This window comes from Phascolarctos cinereus, unplaced genomic scaffold (genome assembly GCF_003287225.1).
Source record: "Phascolarctos cinereus isolate Bilbo 61053 unplaced genomic scaffold, phaCin_HiC Scaffold_2;HRSCAF=192, whole genome shotgun sequence".
Classification (NCBI taxonomy): Eukaryota; Metazoa; Chordata; class Mammalia; order Diprotodontia; family Phascolarctidae; genus Phascolarctos; species Phascolarctos cinereus.
Genome location: NW_027555625.1, coordinates 134,443,967 through 134,466,048, shown reverse-complemented (window position 1 = coordinate 134,466,048; position 22,082 = coordinate 134,443,967). Strand labels below are relative to the sequence as shown.

The following is a 22,082-nucleotide window of genomic DNA, read 5'->3' as shown; positions in this document are numbered from 1 at the left end:
ATACATACATAGCATAGCATATTTACAAAAATTACATATAGCCTATAATATATACCTGTTACATAATGTTGCCTATTACAATATAACATGTTGCATATTATACACATATATGGTTATCATATACACATATACATATAGTATAGAATATGTTACACATTGCTTATAACATATATGCTATATTATACTATATTAAACACATATGTTACATCCTTACATTTTATTTATTTATATATACATCTATGTATTTATTTATATATATATATATATATATATATATATATATATATATACGTATATTTATTTATGTTACATATATCATTCCACTTGATCTTCAGAACAACTCAACGAAGCTGGTATTCCAAGTGTTATTCTCCCCATTTCATGAGTGAAGACACATTTCAGAGAACTGGAGGTTTTTGCCAGGTCACACAGCTGGTCATCAAACCCAGATCTTCAGACCCTCTCATCTAACCCCAGTGCTTCTTCCAAGTGTGCAACACTCCTTTTAAAGTCACCTCTCTCTTTGTGACCCAGTTTCATTTCCTATAAAATGAGGGTGTTAGACCAGACGATCTCTAAGCTATCTTTCCATCTGTAACATGCTGTACGATTAAGAGGAAAGGGAGGGGCAGCTAGGTGGTGCAGTGGATAGAACACTGGCCCTGGAGTCAGGAGGACCTGAGTTCAAATTTGACCTTAGACACATAACACTCACTAGCTGTGTGACCCTGGGCAAGTCACTTAACCCCATTGCCTAACAAATTTTAAAAGAAGAAGAAGAAGAAGAAGAAGAGAGGGAGACATGGACATTGCAAACCCCCATCTCAGTAGCTGCCTCTCAATAAAGAATTACAAAGCCAATGTGACACAGTGTGATGGAAGGAGGCAGAATGCCGGATTTGGCATCAGAGGCCCTGGGCTTGGGATCCTGGCTGCGTCACTAACTACCTTGTGTAACTTTGGACAGGCCACTTGACCTCCCTCAGTTTCCTCATCTGCCAGAGGAAGGGATTGGATTAAATGATCTCCAAGGTCTCTTCCAGATCTAGGTCTCAGATCATATGAAAAAAGGGAAACCTCTTCTTTGGCTTCCTGGTCATGGTGAGGTGCCCCATGGGCTGGTGGGAACCTCTTGCTCTGCCCATGTGATTCGGGGGCTTCTTTTGCAGAATTGGCTCGCGAGTTGCAGTTTGGCGTGGAGGACATCAACAGGATACGTGTGGAGAACCCCAACTCCTTGTTGGAGCAGAGCTCAGCCCTGTTGAACCTCTGGGTCATCCGTGAAGGCAAAAATGCCAAAAGTCAGTATTCCTGGGCTAAGGAAGTCTTCCTTTTCCAAAGGTTACCCTAGGTTTTAGAGGCAGGAGTCATCCTCACCCTGAGTTTGGATTGTTCTTGACGTAAGCTCTATCTGTGATGTTAAGTCTTTCAGGAAATTTAAACACACACACACACACACGCACACACACACACATCTTAATTTCGTTGAGATTCAACAAGTGTTATTTTAAGTGAACTCTGCATTAGATACTAAGTTTAGAGAAAACACGATGCCTGCCCTCATGGAGCATCCACTCTAGCAAGGGGATATGACACTATCAGATAACTAGAATACAAAATAGTGCATCAGAAGTGCATTGGAAATAGGCAAAAGGTGCTATGTGAGGTCTAAGGAGGGCAAAATCATTAGCAACCAGGGAGATCAGAAAAGATGAAGATGAAGGAGATGTCATAGGCATTGAAATTTAAAGCAGGGTAGGAATTTAATGAACCTGAAAGGGAAAGAAGGGTATTCTAAGCAGAAAGAATGTCATGAGCCAAGGCACAAAAGGGGAGAAATTGTAAAGTGCATACTGGCGTACACGGAAGGGAAGAAAGTAAGGATATAAGACTTCCCAGAGATTGGGTGGCCTTGTATGCCAAGCCTGTGGAGAGCCTTGAATGCCAAGGTAACTTTACTTGGTAGGCAAAGGAGAGCCATTGAAAAGGGGGGTGATGTCACTAGATCTGTGGATAAGGAAGAAAGCAGGATCTTTTGCCCAACAATTACGACAAAATAATTTGTATCAGATTGCCAGGGAATCCTGCTAAGGGAATGGAGAATTTTAGTCCCAGAATCTTTCTTTGTTAATAAAATTTAAAACGCACCAAAATATTCAGTGAGGGGACTCAAAAATGACTGGAGCTTGAGCTCTTCAAAATTGAGCTTCAGAACCAGCTGGATCTCACTCTTGCAAGAATAACCAGGAATGGGATAGGCGCTCCTCCTTCATCACAGGGAGAAAGGAGTCTGTGCTTACAGGTTCTGATTCATTGAGTGATCTCTTTGCTCTTAGCCAACTCCACACATCCAGCCTTAAAAACCCAGGATGGAGCAAGCATTCATGCTTGCCATTTCTACTCAGCTTCCTGGGGAAGAGAATTTCCAAGGGAATCCTCTCCTTTTCTTGAAGTTTGCCTCTTAGTCACTGAGAAGCTGCTCTATGAAATCTACCCACTTCTTCCAGAGACTGTTTTGAAGCAGTTTGTTGGGGGTAGGGGGTGGGAGGGGTTGTAATCTGCCAAAGTGTGAAAAGCTACTCTCTGGAGAGAGAGTTGTTCCAGATTCTGACAGGGGGTGTTTCTCCCGTCTGAGAAAATAAGCCATCTCTTCTTTTTCCATGTCTCCCCACACCCTATACAAACACCCCCAAAATGATTGTCAAACCTCCAACGGTCTCCTTTGCTAGCCTAAATATAGGCGTGTTTCCCAGTGAGCATTCTTTCACGTAATGCCTGATTCTTTTCTTCTCCTCTGACAGTGGAAAATCTTTACACGGCCCTGAGGAGCATTGACCGGAGTGAGATCGTGAACATGTTAGAAGGTTCTGGCCGGCAGAGTAGAAGCCTGAAACCGGACAGGCGGTATCCAGATAGGGACTACTCTTTATCACCATCCCAGATGAATGGTGAGTTTTGCTGGTCACCAAACCTGGGCCCTGCCCAGAAGGGTCAGTCTACTGTGGGAAGTTCCAGTTCTTTTGAAACCAGCTGTGTTCCAAAAGGGGAGGGTAGGTTAGCTCCGCTAGTCTAAGACCTGGTGTAGAGAGAGGCCTGGGCGAGAGCAGGGCTGAAGGAGAGAGAGGCCAACCGTAGGCTTTCAGTCCTTTCTATGAAGGCCAGTGTCCCCAAACAGAGCACTTTGGACTGGACCTGGTTTCTGGTCCCTGTTCTGCCATCATGAGGGGGTACACATGACCATGGGGCTATTTAGTTCTCTAGGCCCCAGTTGACCTCTTTGTAAAATCAGGGCTTTGGATTAGATATTTTTCAAGGTCTTTCCAGCCCTAACATTGAATAATTTTAAATTCTCCTTAGGGAAGGGCTTTGGAGCATTGTCTCTTTAGCAAAGGCTGCCTGGCTGGTTGTGGATGCCAAATCCCTTCCTTTTGTGACTCCCTCTGTGAGATCAAGACCTTCACTTATTTTTCCAAAGTCAAATCTCTCTCTTTCTCTCTCTCTTAGCTCTCTTCCTCCTTCCTTTTTCTAACCCCCATTTCTCTCACCTCCTCTCATTCTAATGTGGTTCCGCATGTCATGGACCCTCCAATAACCTGGCCTAAGGACAGGGAGCCAGAGGAAGATGCTGACCTCTGTCTCCTACTTGCTTCTCCTGTTGATGGAGGACATAAGGGATTTTTCCAGGCAGCTGAAAGGTCTTGCCTTGTCCTTGAAAAAGTAGGAGCCAGTAGAAAGAAAGATTGGGTGGGGATACATTGGGCTTCGACTCAGCCCTCATCCTCATTCCTTAACTAAAGGTAATTAAGGACACCAGTTGTAATGCTATCTTGGTGTAACTGATTCTAGTCCCTCTTCAACCAGTACATGGTACAGTGGAAAGAATACTGGTTTTGGAGTCAGAAAACCTGGCTTCAAATCCTGCCTTTGCTACTTACAACCTATATGACCTTGGACAAGTTCATGTAACCTCTCTGGGCCTCAGTTTCCTCATCTGAAAAATAAGGGGGTTGAATTAAATGGCCTCTAAGGTCCCTTCCAACTCTAAATTTCTGATTCTATAATGAACTAACTCTGGGACCTTACACAAAGTCAGAGCCTCTGGATTGACATCCGTGCCTTTTAATTCTTCAAAATAAAAAAAAAATGCAATGGCCTGGTATGGCAGAATACTCAAGGTCAAATTCCAGTGCCAGCACTTAACTACCTGACCTTGAGCAGATCACTGGGCCTCAGTTTCCCCCAACCGTAAAATGAAGAGGTTGGACTATCTGGTTTTTTAAAGATCTCTTCCAACTCTAAATCCTGTGATCTGAGATCCTACCCTAGAAAGCCTAACTTGGCATTTATTTTCCCAAATATCTGATTATAACAATTTTCCAGGGGCTGGAGATGTATAAATGGTACAGGGAGGCATGAGGCATGCATCTACACCATGCCTTCAGTCAGTGGGGATGGAGTCCCTGGGGAGCAGGGATCGGGAACTGGGCACCGCCAAAGAAGGGAATGCTGTTGGAATAGCTGCGGCCCCCTTCCCCCAGGGAGGCCTGCCTGGCCCCAAGCCAGCTGGAGTCTCTGCATGCCGAGCCCCTCACACTTTTCTCTCTTCTGTGTTCTGTGTATCCTGAAACATGCCATCTAGTGCCGCCAGATACAGGCCACATCCTATGTCGATCACTTCCTGTCACCTTTCTCTTCTGCCTCTGACCTCATCTTGACCTCTAGTTTGCTCATCCTTTTGCACTGCCTGTCTCCACTGTCTCCACCTCAGCCAAGTGTACCAGAACCACCACCAGCCTCCAGCAGATGCATGTCATGAAGACCTCCTAACCCTCTCCCCTCCTCCTCCCAACACCCTGTGTCATGGTTGAGTGCCTAGCGGTGGCTGTGTGTGTGTGTGTGTGTGTGTGTGTGTGTGTGTGTGTGTATACTTATAGGCGTCCTGTGGCTTGAACTCTTAGAGAGGGCCAAGTTTCAATGGGACTACAAGCCCCTTTTCATGGAGAATCTGTCTTGAATGCTGCAGAGACCTCCAGGACCTTAGGAAGCTTTTACATCTCCCTCTCTATATGCTTCCCAGACTTATACATTGAACCCTAATTTCTTTCTTGAGTTCCAGCCTCACATCATGGCCTATCTTTTGCATTTCTTAAGTTGAGTGTCCCATAGGCATTTCAAACTTGACAGGTCTAAAACAGAACTCATCTTTCCACTCACTTTTAATGAGAAAATTGCGACTTGAGGCAGAAGCTCAGGAACGAGTCCTGGAAACTTTGGAAAATCCAAGTTAATCATGTTGGCAAACACCTCTACCTTCCTACCACTCAGGCTGGCTTTTACAATGTGCCTACTGCATTTAAACTTCTCAATTGACTCAAGTTGCCCAAAGATTTATTGGGCCCCTACTATGTGCTCAGGACTGGTCTTTGTTCTATAGTGATACAGAAGAAATATAAGCAAGTTCCCCTCCCTTGGAAAATCTCACAGTGAGGTTGGGAAAATAAGGTTTATACACATACACACACACAAACACTCACACACAAAACCCATAAGACAGTGTAGAATCTAATATTGAACTGTGAGCTACAGAGCAACAGAGAGGGGCTGATGAAACAGAGGGTCATTCATGCTGTCCTCAGCTTCAGAGATGAGCTGAGAAGCAGGAAGATGCCGACGCAGGCCCAGCCCTGTTACTCAACAAAGAACAGCTCGTATCATCTGTCTCCCCATCTCAGTGTTGCTGTCCCTTTTTAAGCCAGGATAGGAAAACAAAAACACAACCAAACAGCCGACTGGCCTCGTGTTTGGTCCCCAAAGTTTCTAAGAGCTACGAGCATGGGAGCCCCTGAAATCCTTGGCAGTCTATAAGCGCGGAACACCAGCCACATGTGAACATAGCCCAGAGCAGTCTCCCTCCCAGTGTCTCCCTCCAAAGCCAGACTCACCTCTCCACAGGCTCCCACATGGATACCCAGCAGCCCCCTCCCCGGCTGCCATTCATTGTTCTGAGACCTCGACCTTACTGCCCAATCAGAAGCAGATTAAAAAACAACAACCAATACCCCATGAGTTTTCCCTGCCCTTTCTTTTCTTCAGGCAGGCATCCTCCATATCTGGGTCTCCTCCCAGTTAAGGGGAAGGATCCCAGGCCTGATTGAGAGTGGGGGTGGGGGAGGAGGAGAAGAGCTGGAACCAAGCAGTCTCCACCAGTTTCTTCATCTTGAGGCTTGATAGTTTCCAAAGGGAAGCTTGCCCTTGGAACCACAGGAGCATCACCATGTGGTTATTTGTGCTGGTGCCAGGTCTGCCCTCTTTAATTGATAACTGCCATCTTTACATCTGTTCCCTCTGTGCCTTTGCCAGGCTGCCTCTCTAATCTGTGTCTAAGCCTTGAACATGAATTTGGGCTTCAGAGTGAGTGGTGCTAGATGATAAGGGCGGGTCAGTCCTGTCTTCCTTTAGAGTCTGAGAGAATCTTAAAAGATTCTCTAGCTAGCTAAGAAGGGTTGCTCAGGCTTCCTTCCCACATAGACTCTTCTTGCCATTCACAATAGGATGTGAGGGAGATAAAGGGACATTAAGGAAAAATACAGTTTGCTTCCCTTTCAAGTGCACATAATTTTTTTTAATTAACAAAAGGAAAAAATACAAAGGGCACAATTTAAACTAGAGGCCTTGGGGCCATCTGTAGATATTAAGGGTTTCATATGTAACTGTTCAAAGAAAGTGAATACCATAGATATGTAAGTGAATAAATATAAACATGCATTAGTTCTATTTGCTGCTTTGGTACCTTGGTAGATCTATTCCTTTGCTTTAGTGATAGTGGAGATTTTTCAAGACAGATTACTTGCATGTCATTTAGCCAAACACACGTTTATTAAGCACCTACTGTGTGCCAGGTGTTGTGCCAAGTGCTAGGGATACAAAGAAAGGCAAAAACAAGACCCCTTCCCTCCAGGAGCTCACAATCTAATGGGGGAGGCAACATGCAGATAACTATGTGCATACACAACATAATGCGGTGTAAATGGAAGATAAGGATACTAGCAAGAGAAAGTGAGGCTACTGCCTAAGGAAGGATTTCATCTGAGTCTTGAAAGAAGCTAGGGAAGCCAGGAGATGAGGGGGGAAAGCATTCCAAGCACAGGGGACAGCCAATAGAATTGGGAGATGGAGAATCTTGTGTGAAGAACAGAAAGGAGACTGGTAACATTGGATGATATGGATGATAGAGTACATGGAGTGAAAGGTAAGGAGACTGGAAAAGTACCAGTTTGTAAGATCTTTAAATGACAAGAGCATTTTGTATTTGATCCTGGAGGCAATGGAGAACCACTAGAGTTTATTAAGTAGGGGTATGACATGGTCAGCCCTGCCATGGTAGGAAATCACTTTGGCAGCTGAGTAGAAAATGGACTGGAGTGGAGAGAGACACCAAGCAGGAGGCTGTTACGATAGTCCAGGTGTAAAGCGACGAGGGCCGGTACCAGGCAGGGCAGCTGGGTGAGTGGAGAGAAACGAGATGTAAATCAGGTAGAAACAACAAGACTTGACCACAGAGTAGATATACGGGGTGAATCCAAGGGAAAAGATGAGGTTGATACCAAGTTTACATGCCTGGATGACTGGGAGAGTGGTGTTGACTTTAATAATAGTAATAGGAAAATTGGAAAGAGGGGGTCAATTTGGTGGTAGGAGAAAGATGATGAGCTCTGTTTTAGAGCGAAATTAGGGTTTGAGATGCCTATGGGACACCGAACTTAAAATATCCAAACAATAGGTCATGATGGGAGGCTGGAGCTCAAGAAAGAAATTAGGGTTCAATATATAAGTCTGAGAATCTTATGTATATAGAGGTGATAGTTGCTTATGAGGTGATTAAATGAGATTGTGTAGAGGGAGAAGAGAAGACAGTCTGGGACAGAGCCTTGGGGGACACACGCTGTTAGTGGGCGTGATCCGGTGGAGATCTAGCAAAGGAGGCTGAAGAGCTGTCAGACAGGTAAGAGGAGAACCAGGAGAGAAGACTGTCACAAAAACTGGGAGAAGAGGAAGTATCCGAGAGATGGTGATTGACATCTCAGAGGCTGCAGAAAGATCCAAAAGGATGAGGACTGAAAAAAAGTCATTAGCTCTGGCAATTAAGATCAACGGTAACTTTGGAGAGAGGAGTGTGTGTTGAATGATGAGGTCATAAGCCAGATTGCAGAGAGTTTATGAAGAGAGTCAGAGGGGGGAAGTAGAGGCACCTTATATGACTAGTTTTACCCACGAGTGTAGCCAAGAAGAGAGGCAGCTAGGTGGTACAGTGGGTAGAACACTGGGCTTGGAATCAGGAAGACACGTCTTCGTGAGTTCAAACTCAACCTCAGACGCTTACTAGCTGTGTGACTCTGGGCAAGTCACCTTCACCCTGTGTGCCTCCGTTCTTCATACAGATGAACTGGAGAAGGAAATGGCAAAGCATTGTAGTATCTTTGCTAAGAAAACCCAAACAAGGCCAAGAAGAATTGGACACAACTGAAACGAGTCAACAACAGTTAGCTACGGAGGAGAGCTATGGGCTGATGGCTAGCAGGGATGGACTGATCAAGTGAGGGCTTTTTAATGATAGGAAATGTTTGTAGGAAGGAAGAAAGGAGCCATTAGATAGAGAGAGAGTGAAAATTAGAGAAAGTAGAGACGATGGAGAGGGTGATCTGATGGAGAAGATGGGAGGGGACCACCCTCGATAGAGGACTGACGCCATAATGCAACCCTCTGAAACTCTTAACTTCTTTCTCCTAGCTCTGACTTCTAATCGACTTTCTGAGCAATCCTTCTATGGCCAGCACTGTACTAGATGCTATGGGAGGTGTTGATGACACATAACCCCTGACCTCAAGGAGCTCCAAGTCCTATTGAGGAAATAAAACCAACATGCACAAAATTGCTAACTTAAGGATATAATATACAGTATCAGTCAATCAATTATAATATACAATGTAGTCTAAGATCTAACTCCAAATTCTGTGATTCAGATAAGTGTTGTAAGAGATGAGAAAGGTAATCTGCAAGGATAGTACAATATAATAAACAGAGCATAGAGTCTGAGGTCAGAATACTTGGATTTGAATGCCAGTTCTGCCACACTACAGGGGTGACCTTGGGCAAGTCATAACTTCTTCGGTCCTCAGTTTCCTGGTCTCTAAACGACAAGTTTTGACTAGTTAGTTTCTAAGGCTCTCTCTAGCTCTAAATCCTGTGAGGCTTTCTGAAGGAGGCATCTTAATCCAAGGCTTAGAGGATGGGTGAGATTTAGACATGTGTGGAGAGGAAAAGACATTGCTAGTTCAAAGGAGGACTGCATAAAAAATCTGGAAGTAGAAATTAGCATGAGTATTCAGGGACAATGACATGAAGAGGGGTGTTCATTTCTAGGCTCCTCACACCTACATTACATACGTGCACACGACATATGTATATGCCCAAATACATACCACATCTATATACATATATATATAAAACTATACATGCAGACATATACAAATACACACCATAAATACCACACATACATTGCTACACTGCGCATACACGCATATACACTTTGTATGTATATGCATATGATATGCATACTATAAATATATATATTGTACATCATACTTTTTATACCCTGTGCTCATATTTACACATGTGCACTCAAGCATACAAGTATCTATAATATACCTGCTGAGCAATCAATTGTATGTGCACATTAAATTCGTATTTGACACTTGCTTACCATACAAAGGTATACATATACTTGGCATCCATTTGCATGGGTCTCATAGTCACTGTTGAAATCCAGGGGGTCACCGACAGGCAACCAATAACCTGGCAAAGGCTCTTGTTTTAGGCAATAATAGTGGGGTATGAAAATGAAGTGACAGTCACATTTAGAGATACCAAAACAAACAAACAAAAAAAAAAAAGACAAGATGGTCCTCACAGCCCCTTAGATTTAGGGGCTGCTAGAATTAGCTAGTACCAATCTAACCCCGTCTTTGGGAGCTTGGGGTGAGAATGAATGGTTTATAGCCTATCAGGAGGGAGAGAGGGAAGGAGGGACCCTGGGGGTGGAACGGAAGAACACTACCCTAGATGAGAGAAAGAGAGAGAGAGAGAGAGAGAGAGAGAGAGAGAGAGAGAGAGAGAGAGAGAGAGAGAGAGAGAGAGAGAATAGGTATCAACAAGTAAAAAAGATAGAGAATAGATATTCATAGGTTAAAAACAGGTAGATATAGATAAAAAATAGATAGGTATCCATAGATAAATAGATATACAATAGATACCCATAGGTTAAAAAAGATAGATAGAAAGATAAAGGATAGATAGATATCCATAGTTTAAAAAGATATCCATGGGTTAAAAACAGATAGATATAGATAGAGAATAGATAGGTATACGCAGGTTAAAAAAAAAAAGAGAATGGATATCCATATGTAAAAAAATATGTAGATGAGGCAGCTAGGTGATACAGTGGACACAGCACCGGCCCTGGATTCAGGAGGACCTGAGTTCAAATGCGGCCTCAGACACATAACACTAGCTGTGTGACCCTGGGCAAGTCATTTAACCCCATTGCCTAGCCAAAAAATAGATAGATAGATAGATAGATAGATAGATAGATAGATAGATAGATAGATATCATGGTAGACAGATAGATAACAGAGCAGTTATAAGAATTTACTATGTGTCAGGCACTGAGCTAGGTATTGGGGATACAAACAGAAGCAACTCAGCCCCTCCCTCAAGGAGTTTCCATTTTAATAGGAAAAGGCAGCAAGCTCAGAACTACACTGTGGCAGAAGAGAAGTCTAGCACTGCTTGGTACCCCTGGCTATCTTATTTTTCTTTAGGAAATGACCTGTACTTTGCCCCGAGATGTTGGAGAAGGGACTCTCTTTGGAGAGCTGATCTTAGGAGACTTGCCTATCTATTGTAACAATGTCTCTTGACCCAAATGAAAAGTTTCCTTTTGCAGCTTCCCTTACTAGGGCTATAGGTGATCCCAACACAAACTGATTGCTAAATACACATCACAAAACTCCAAAGTTCTTATCACGACAATCCTGGGCTGCCTAAGCTAGGTCTAGGGGGGAAATCAGTAAAATAAAGCCAGGATCTTGCCAAAGAACTGTTGCTTTTGATTACTGAATGTCAAAAAGTGATTTTTGAAAGATTATGGGGAATAGGAAAGAACCATAGGACTGGAGAAGGGCAAATGGCTTGGACCTGGGTTTGAATCCTCCGCTACCTCCTACTTCTGTGTCCACAGGCAAGTCAATTCTCTAGACCTCATCTGTAAAATAAAGTTTTCTCATCTGTAAAATAAAGAGGTGGGTCTAGATGAGCTCCAAGTTCCCTCCAGAATTAAATCCATAATCCTTTGATATAACACTAGAGCTGCTTTGGAGCTAAAGGTGCATATCCCTGTTGGACCACATCTAAGGGGATTTGATTACAGAATTTCCAAAGCAACCTCTCTGAAGGCTGATCTCACCTTGAAAGTGGTGCCCAATGGGGCAGCTAGGTGGTGCAGCGGATAGAGCTCCAGCCTTGGAATCAGGAGGACCTGAGTTCAAATCCAGCCTCAGACACTTGACACTTACTAGCTGCATGACCCTGGGCAAGTCACTTAACCCTGATTGCCTCACCAAAAAAAGAAAGGAAAAGAAAGTGGTGCCCAAGGCTCCCAGTAAGGACAGAGTAAAATGTCCCCAACATGACTTTCTCCTTCAGCCACACATAGTATTTCAGCAATTTTCTAATTCTTGACATGTAATGTTGGGTATCTATGTGATAACTAATTTTTTTTTGTTTTATCTCCTACTGTATTAGAAACTCCTTGAGGGCAGGAATTCTATATTAGCTAATCTGTACCCCTTTAGCTGATCTGTATCTCCTCAGGACCTAGTACATTGTAGTACAATGTAGTAAATGTTTGTTGAATAAATGAATGAATTTTGCCCTGTCCCTAACAACCAAGGCTTACAACTGAATGTCTGAATTACTATAGCACCCTCCAGTGGGAACAATATTTCTCCATCTGGTTTCCAGGGCTTGTTAATAGAAGATTTCATTCTATTCTATTCGACAAACATTTATTGAAAAGGTGGAAGGATCTCTGAGGTCCCTTGAGTTAGAGGGTCTAGCCTCAAATCCCAGCTTGGCTACTTATCCACATAACCCTAGGCAAGTGACCTCACCTTGTGAGCTTCTTCTTACTCTTCTGCAAAATGAGTATTTGGGCTAAAAGAGCTTCAGTGGCCCTTCTTGTCCTGCATACGATTGCCTTTTTAGTACCTGATGTGTGCATAGCACCATGGGACAACGAGGTCGTGTAGGACCTGGAATCAGGAAGACCTGAGCTCAAATACTTACTAGCTGTGTGACCCTGAGCACTAAGTCACTTAACCTCTGTTTGCTTCAGTTTCCTCAACTGTAAAATGAGGGATAATAGCCCCTATCTCCCAGAGTTGTGAGAATCAAATGAGATATTTGTGCAGAGCTTAGCACAGTCAGTGGCTGGCATATAGTAAGTGTATAAAGACGTTAGCTATTTTATTTTTGTCATTATGATATAACATTTGTAAAGAATGGTAAATAAAAATATTTTATGAGGATCAAATGAAATAATAATTGTAAAGTACTTATCATAGTGCTTGGGACATAGCAGGCACTGTAGAAATATTTCTTCCTTTCCCCTAGGTTGTAGATATAGAGATTAAATGAAACATGGTCTTTGCCCTCAAGGAACTTGAAGTCTGGTAGAGGGATACAACCTATGTACAAGTAATAATAATAAAACAAAACATCCATGAGAGGATTATATTATTACACCAGAGAGGTGCAGAGTACTGCATGAGGTGTGATGTGAGGAGAGATCATTACTGAGAGGAGATAAGGGAACCTTCTTAGAGGAGGTATCTGAGGTAGGATTGAAAGGATGGATAGGATTTCAACAGATGAAGATGGAAAGGAGGGCCTCCCAGGTAGAGGGAAAATATCATGAGCAAAGATATAGAAATATGACAGTGCTAAGGAGTGCAGGGAGTGGTTCAGTTTGACATGAGAAGAGGGGCACATTATGAAAAAAGATTGAAAAGTAAAGGCAGCACCAGATCACAGAGGGCCTTGAATGCCAGGCTAAGGAGTTTGGACTTTACACAGTGGGCAGTTTTTATCAGAGGTTCTGTGCACAAGGAAGATTGGTCTAGCATCCATGCGAAGGATGGAAACAGCTGTGAATGCTGTCTGCTTTTTGTCGACCTGGTTTGATCTGGAGAGGGAGACAGAGACAGACAGAGAGAGAGAGACAGGGTTTATTCTCAGGGAGGTTCCTCCCTTATCCCGTGTGTGTGTGTGTGTGTGTGTGTGTGTGTGTGTGTCTGTCTGTCTGTCAGTGTCTGTGTCTGTAGGTGTACAGATGTGTGCTTGAATAAGTGTGAATGTGAACAAAAATCGCTTCTGGAGCCTGTCCCCCTCTGTCTGCCCATCCAGGTTATACCTCGCTGCAGGATGAGCTGCTCTCCCCGGCTTCCTTGCACTACGCGCTGCCCTCTCCCTTGCGTGTAGATCAATATTGGAACGAGGTGGCCATCATTGACGCCATCCCCATGGCCCCCACGGAGCACGATTCCCTGATGGAAATGTCGGACATGCAGGTGTGGTCCTCAGGCCTCACCCCTTCCCTGGTCACCGCTGAAGACTCCTCTCTGGAGTGTAGCAAGGCAGAGGACTCTGATGCCACAGGAGACTGGAGGCTGCCGGGGCCACTCCTGGAAGACCCCCAGGGCCCTGACCAGCTGGGCTCTCTGGAGCTCGTGGAGGACGACACAGTGGATTCAGATGCCACAAATGGCCTTATCGATTTGCTTGACCAGGAGGAAGGTCAGAGGTCAGAAGAGAAGCTACCAGGTGGTGAGAGACAGGATGAGTCAGCCGGCAAGGGACGGGATTCAGAGCATGAAGTGTCTCTTCTTTCAGGCCAGCAGAGAGTACAAGCCCGAATAACAGAATCCCCTACCGTGAGTCGAGTCATGGAGAAGAGCCAGGACAGGTAAGTGGTATTTCTGCCACTTCAGTTGCTGTCCTGAGACAACTGGGCCCAGTGAGGGACCCATCTGGGTACTTCAGAATGAGACACTATAGGATAATGAAGACTAGAGTAGGAATCAAAGATCTTGGGTCCTATTATCAATTAGGAACCCCAGTGGATACAGCGCCAGACCTGGAGTTAGGAAGTTCAAATCTAGCCTCAGACACTTACTAGCTGTGTGACCCTAGGCAAGTTACTTAAGCCTGTTTGCCTCAGTTTCCTTATCTGTAAAATAGTGATAGTAATAATACCCACCTCCCAGAGTTGTTGTGAGGATCAAATGAGATAATAATTGTAAAGTGCTTAGCTCAGTGCCTGGTACGTCGTAGGTACTATATAAATGTTAGCCATTGTTACTATTATTACCAGCTCTCCCCCAATGTATTATGTCAAATCCACACAATTTGGTAGATTCTGTCAGGTGACTGCTATGTACAGAATGCCATGTTCTAGTTGCTTGGAGAGGTACACATAAGCAAGATGTCTCTGCCCTCAAGGAGCTTACAATCGAGGGATTCAGGGAGAGAAAAATAACTAGATAGCTATATCACGATGTGATCAGCGCATAGGGTGGAATGAGAAAATGAGAAAACCAGTTCACATAACTGAAAAAAAGTCTTAATTTAATGTAGTACAAGGCCTTAACCTAGAGAATACTGAAGTTCTAGTCAGGGCAAATTCTTCTGGCAACTATTTGATATAAGGGAATTAGTTGTAATAAATTCTGCCACAAGATATTTTTATGGAAATGATGAAAACTATAAATTCTGTCCTACCTAAAGTCACCTTGGTCATTGAATCTGCAGCTTTTATGACTGTTGAATTTCCATGGGAATTAATAGAAATTAGTGGCTGTAAAATTGTACCTTGCAACTGCTGAATGAAGAAAACCAAAGAGGAAAAAAAAAAGTACATTGGGGAATTTATTCTCATTTCTATGCAGATGACTCCCAGGTCTATATATCTAGTCCCGATCTCTCTCCTGAATTCCAATCTCATATCCTCAACTACTATTGAACCTTGAGGCAGCTGGGTTGCCTAATGGTTAGAGCTCTGGGCCTGAAGTCAGGAAGATCTGAGTTCAAATCAGTTTCAGATGCTTCCTGGCTGTGTGGCCTGGGGCAAGTCACTTAACTTCTGTTTGCCTCTGTTTCCTCATCTGTAAATTGGGATAATCATAGCACCCATCTCCCAGGGTCATGAGGGTCAAATGAGAGAATATTTGTAAAGTGCTTAACACAATGCCTGGCACGCAGGCACTTTTTATCGTTCAGTGGTATCCGACTTTTCATGATCCCGTTTGGAGCTTTCTTGGCAAAGATACTCGAATGGTTTGCCATTTCCTCCTCCAGCACATTTTACAGATGAGGAAATTTCAATGATAAGGCATTTTAACGTGTGCTTATTTCTCTCCTTCCTCATTATGTGGTAGAAAAAGTGCTAGATTCTGAGTCAGAGGACCTTTGTTACAGTCCCAGCTCTGGTACTTATCACCTATGTGACCCTGGGCATGTCTTAGCTTCTCTGGGCCTCGGTTTCCTCAGCATTAAATTAATAATAATAATAATAATAATATAATAATAATAATAATAACATTTATGTAACATGTGCTAAGCTCTTTACAATTACCGTCTCCTCACTAGGAGGTAGGTGCTATTATTAGCATTACAGAACCAGAGCTGGACCAGATGACCTCTAAGGTCCTTTCCAACTCTGTCACTTTGATGGTTTGATCCTATGGTTTGCTACTAGATGATCAGAGACATCTCAACCCGAATGTCCTGCAGGTCCTATACCTAATGTTCCTGCTTCTGTCAAGGGCTCCACCATTCTTCCAGCCATCCCAAATCCCAGTCTCAGTCATTCTCTACCTTTCCCGTTCTCCTCACCCTCTCCCAATATTCGATCAGTTGCTGTCTTGGTAGTTCTGCCATATCTGTCCCCTTATCCTCCCTCTCATAGCTACCACCCTATTTCAGGACCTCGTTACCTCGCACCTAATCTATTGCCAGAGCTTCTTATTTGGATTCCCTGCCTCCACCTTCTTAATTCATCCTGCACCCAGCTGTCAGAATGCTGGTCCTAAAACTGCCCCTTCCCCATTCCTGGAATGCACTTCCTCCTTACCTGTTCTTCTTAGAATGCTTGGCTTCAGGGCAGTGAGGTGGCTCAGTGAATAGAGTGCCAGCCTTGGAGTCAGAAGCACTAGACAAATGCTAATTATTATTATTATTATTGTTGTTGTTATTGTTGTTGTTGTTGTTATTATTATTATTATTATTATTATTATTATTATTTCAAGGCAGCTAGGTAGTGCAGTGGATAGAGTGATTAGTTTGGAGTCAAAAAGATCTGTGTTCAAATCTGGCCTTGGACCCTTACTAACTGTGTGACCCTGGGCAAGACATATAAACTTATTTGCCTCAGTTTCCTCATCTGTAAAATGGGCTGGATAAGGAAATGGCAAACCACTCCAGTATCTTTTCCAAGAAAACCCTAAATGTGGTCACAGAGAGTCAGACATGACTGAAACAACTGAACAACATGTACCAGGCACTTTGCTAAGAACTTTACAAATATTGTCTCATTTAATCCATACAATGACCCTATACGATAGGTGCTATTGTTATCCCCATTTTGCAGGTGTGGAAACTGAGGCATACAGAGGTTTAGTGACTTGTCTAGGGTCACACAGCTAGTATGTATCTGAAGCTGCCTTTGAACTCAGGTTCTTCCTGACTACAGGCCCAGTGCTCTGTGCGCTATGGCACCACCTAGCGACTTCTGATTCCATGTTCCAACATCCCCAGTTGCATTCTATCTCCTAGCTGTTCATAGAGTCAAGGAAGGCCCTAATAACTGTGGGCAGCTTAAAATAGAAAAACGAGGGTCATTGTCTAGCTAAGTCCCCTGCCTTCCCCACTTGGATCAAAGATCCCATCAAAGTCTCATACACAGTAAAGGAACAAAATTTCTACAGAAAATTGAATGCAAAGCTTCTGTTTAGATTTCCAAATGAATCCTTTCGTATAATTTGACCTGTACACAACAGATATTTCTTTTTAAGGGATAAAAATAAGATGTTGGTATCCCCCAAGGCAGTTAGATGGCAGAGTGCATAGCATGCAGGGCTCAGAAAGTCTTGAGTTCAAAAAAGGCTATAGGCACTAACTGTATAACCCTGGGCAAGTCGCTTAACTGCTGTCTGCCTCAGTTTCCTCAACTGTAAAATATAGGTAATAATGGTATTTACCTCCCAGGGTTGTTTTGAGGATCAAATAAAATAACATTTATAAAACAGTTAGCACAGTGTCTGGTATACTATAGTCACTTAATGAAAGTGTGTTTGCTTCCTTCCTCCGAAAGGAAGAATAGACTTACAACAGCTTATGGTCATAGACTCTCAGAGTTGGAAGGAAGTTCATAGGTCTTCTCTTCTAACCTCTACCCAAATCATGAATTCCCCTCTATAACATTCCCTACATCCATCCTCTGGTGATGGGGAAATCACTACCTGCTAATGCAGTCCATCCCACTTTGGGAAACTCTAATTGGTAGGAATTTTTTCCTTCTATTAAACCAAAGTCTTCCTCCCTCTACTTCCTCCCACCTTTCTCCACCTTCACTCTTAGCTTCTCTCTGGGGCCAAGGAGAACTAAGGTGAGCCCAGTTTCTGCTTGGTGTACTCTTGGGCAGTAGCGTCCAACTCAAAGAGAAACAAGGGCCACTGAACCATACATAAGGATCCCTTGTTGTTCATCAGTCTTTTTTAATCACGTCTGACTCTTTGCAACCCCGTTTGCGATTTTCTTCGTAGAGATACTGGAGTGGTTTGCCATTTCCTTCTCCAGCTCATTTTACAGATGAGGAAACTTGAGGCAAACAGGATTAGTGACTTGCCCAAAGTCACAGAGCTAGTAAATGTCTGAGGCCGGATTTGAACTTACAAAGTTGAGTCTTCCTAACTTCAGGCCCACCAATCTATCCACTATGCCACCTCGATGCCCACAAGTTGCATATTCACTTGGAAACCACACATGCTTATATATTTCTTTTTCTAATTAATACATGGACCCAATAAAATCTGATAGGAACTGCATTTAAATGTGGTTTAGGCCATACTCAGGAGTGCTATGGGCCACATTTCTTTAGCACCTCAGCTCTAGGGGACCCCTAACTGTCTACTACAGAAACTATTATCAGTTGTGTGTGTGTGTGTGTGTGTGTGTGTGTGTGTGTGTTGGCACATGCTGTCAGTCTAAGTTTGGCTAGGCCATAGAGATACTGTTTCCCACCATTTTGAATGGGGAGGGTGGGGTGGAGGCAGGGAGGGTGTCCAGAGCTGGCAACCATGTGACTAGAGTGTTCTTTCTCTTCCCCAACCATTGCCTGCTGGTGTGGGCTCCAGAACAAAGGACTGGGACACAGACGGCTCTATCATCTCCTACCTGAAAGATGCTGCACAGAGCTCTTGGCAAGAGGAGGTCACAGGGAGCCCACACTCAATCCAGAGAACAGTGACCACCGTCTCCTCTGTAAAAGGCTTGGAGCCCAGTGGGTCTCAGGAATATGAGAAGATCCTGATGTCCACAGTAGAGCACACGCGAGTCGACTCATTGGAACCGTCAGAGACTGAGAGAGAGCAGAGACACCCGCCTGTCGTGAGTCAGAGCCATGGAAAATGGATGGAAGAATCTGAGAGTGCCTTCTCCAGGCTAGTCAAGGTAAGGGCCATGAAGGCAGCTGGGCAGCTACAGCCCCTTGTGGGGGTTCTTATGGAACTCCCCAAACACAAAACCAAGCATTTCATTCATTTCACTCAATTGTACTTAGACTTGACTCAGTATGAAAGCAAAGAGATAAAACTGTTCTTTACTTTTCTATTTTGTTGAAACCTACCAGGTTTCATAGGCCTAAGGCAGGAGTAGTCAATCACCACTAAGTCACATTTGACCAGTTCCCAACATAGGTATCTCTCTTTTCTCGTTATCCTTTTCTCTTTAGGTTCTGTTCTCTCTCCTTCCTTCATTCCTTATTTCCTTCCTTCCTTCTTCCTTTCCTTTCCTTCCTTCTTTTCTCTTTTCTTTCCCTCCCTCTTTCCTTCCCTCCCTCCTTCCTTCCTTCCTTCCCTCATTCTTACTCCTTCCTTCCTCTTTCCGTCTTTCTTTCTCATCCTCCTCTCTTTCTCATGGACTCAAAAATCCTAGCTGGAAGAAACCTTAGAAATCATATGTTCCAACCTCTTGCATTTTATAGATTAAAAATAATCTTTTTATAGATTAAAAAGAAACTTTTTCATCTTTCAAAGAAGTAAAGGGACTTATCTAAGATCACACAGCTGGTAATTGACTGAATTGGGATCTGAACTCAGCTCTTCTGCCTCTAAACTTAATGTTATTTCTACTACACCATATTTATTATCCATTCTGCTCCTTCTCTCCCCTTTTCTAACCCTTCCTTGCACTGGGCATGTCAGTGGCCACCCAGGGTTATCACTACTCAGTAGGCCCCTAAGGCGGGGTAGATTCCAAGTTAATCCCAGATTCCTGGCTCTGAGAACCTGTCAGAAGTTGAATAGTTTTATTTAGAATGCTGTCCTGCCAAATATGTGAGTGTTGGACTGGCTGCTGGTCTCCATTTATAACACTGATCTACCACCCTGAATTCTCCCTAATTGGGTTTCTGCTGTACTCCAAATCTTTAGCACCTCCCACCACACCAACCTCTCCCAGGAAGGACTGGGAAAGGAGCTTCCAGGAACAGACGCAGCCCAAAATGGGCCCTGCTACCATCAGAGGACCTAGCACTCCCTAGAAGAGGGGTTGTTAACCTGAGGTCTATGGACCTTGGGAGTATAGACTTAGATGGGGGGAAATTACATCTTTATTTTCACTAACTTTTGTTTTCCTTTGTAATTCTATATATTTTCTTTTATGCATTTAAAAACATGATTCTCTGGGCAAGTCACTTAACCACAATTGCCTAAAAATAAAATTTTTTAAAAATTTTTAAAAATAAAATAAAAACATGATTCTGAGAAGGGGTATGTAAGTTTCACCAGACTGTCCAAGGGGGCTAAGAAACATTAAGATTTAGGCCTGGAAGGGCCCTTAGAGGTCATTTAGTCTAAGGAGTCCATAGATCCTCCAAGGAGCCTGCAGATAAATTCCAGGGGATCCATGAATGTGGTTTGGGGAAAAAAAAACACATCCTTATTTTCACTATTTTGTTGTTGTTCAGGCCTTTTAGTTGTATCCAGCCCTTCATGACCCCATTTGGAGTTTTCTTGGCAGATACAAGATTGGTTTGCCATTTCCTTCTCTAGTTCATTTTATAGATGAGGAAACTGAGGCAAACAGGGTTAAATGACTTGACTTACCCAGGTCACACAGCTAGTAAGTATCTGAGGCTGAGTTTGAATGCAGGTCTTCCTAACTCCAGGTCTGGCACTCTATCTACTGTGTCACCCAGCTGCCCCAAGTACCTAATAAGTGGGCGTAATTCACAAAATTAAGAGCTGGGATTTAATAAATTCACAAAATTAAAATCAGGAGCATCTGGTCCAACTCTGTCATTTTATAGACAAGGAAATGGAGGTTCGGAGAGGACAGATGATATTCCCAAGGTCACATCGTGGCAAAAAGAGGCAGGCTTCAAACTCCGGTCCTCTGATCCCAGACCAGGCTTTTTCTTGATCCTTGACCCTGTATTCTTTCCCCTAAATGGCCTTGAAAAGATGAGCCCCTGATGTAGAAGGTAGGGTTACTTGATTTAACAGTAGCAGTATTTTTTTTGGTTATCTTGTACACACATAACGTAACACCTGTGTGGTTATAAAGGAAGTCCATACACATCTCTGCTCCCTGGTGGCTTCCCTTCAAAAAGGGGATAACATGGACAAAAAAATTAAGGGCATGCAATTCAATTCAACTAACACTGATTAAGCATCTACTATGTGCTAAGCACTGGGGGATACAAAGACAAAAAATGAAGATAAAAATGAAAACAACCCCTGTCCCCAAGGACCTTAAATTCTACTGGGGGAAAACACGTATGCAGGTAATAGTAGCATTTCTGTAGGTCTTTAAGAGGTTTGCAAAACACCTTATGAATATGGTCTCATTTGATCCTCACAAAAATCCTGGGAGATAGGAAAGAAGGAGGAGGAGAAGGGAAGAGAAGAAGAAGAAAGAGGAGGGAGGAGGAGGGGGAGGAGGAGGAAGAGGAGGAAGAAGGAGGAGAAGGAGGAGGAGGAAGAAGAAGAAGAAGAAAAAAGCAGGAGGAAGAGGAGAAGGAAGAGGAGGAGGAGAAGAAGAAGAAGAAGACAAAGAGGAGGACAAAGAGAAAGAAGAGGAGGAAGAGAAAGAGGAGGAGGAAGAAGAAGAGGAAGAGGAGGAGGAAGATGAAAAGGGAGGGGGAAGAGGGAAGAGAGAGAAGGAGCAGGAGGAAGAGGAGAAAAGTAGAAGAAGAGGAGGAGGAAGATGAAGAGGAAGAGGAGGAGGAAGAAGAAAAGAAATAAGATAAAGAAGAAAAGGAAAAGAAGAACTAGCGTTTATATAGTGCCTACTACTGCTAAGTGCTAACCACTTCACAAATATCATCCAATTTGTTCTTCACAACAACCCTGGGAGGTATTATTATCCCCATTTTATAAATGAGAAAACAGAAATAGGCAAAGGTTAAGTGTCTTTCCTAGGTCACAAATACAAAGTGTCTAGATTTAAACTCAGGCCTTCCAGACTCCAGGCCCAGAATTTCAAGGCCTCACTTGGGAGATGGACCTTAATCAAAGCCTTCAATGATGCTAGGGATTCCAAGAAGCAGAGGTGAAGCACGAGGACATTTCATAGGGCAAAGGCACGGGGGCGGGAGGTGACATGCCAAGGACAGAGAACAGGCTAACTTCCCATCAGATTGCAAGTGCCCGTAGGGCAGGGACTGTCTTTTGCCTCAGTGCTTGGCA

The 22,082-nt window shown here is 43.5% G+C and overlaps 1 protein-coding gene across 1 annotated transcript in view; it reads left to right on the top strand.

Annotated features, from left to right (window-relative positions):
* The window catches only part of ANK1 (ankyrin 1), a 187,219-nt gene that overhangs the window by 147,807 nt on the left and 17,330 nt on the right, over positions 1–22,082 (top strand). The window contains 4 exon segments of the mRNA XM_078149600.1: positions 1,170–1,301; positions 2,802–2,948; positions 13,522–14,080; positions 18,528–18,843. Coding sequence (XP_078005726.1) covers positions 1,170–1,301; positions 2,802–2,948; positions 13,522–14,080; positions 18,528–18,843 — 1,154 coding nt within the window.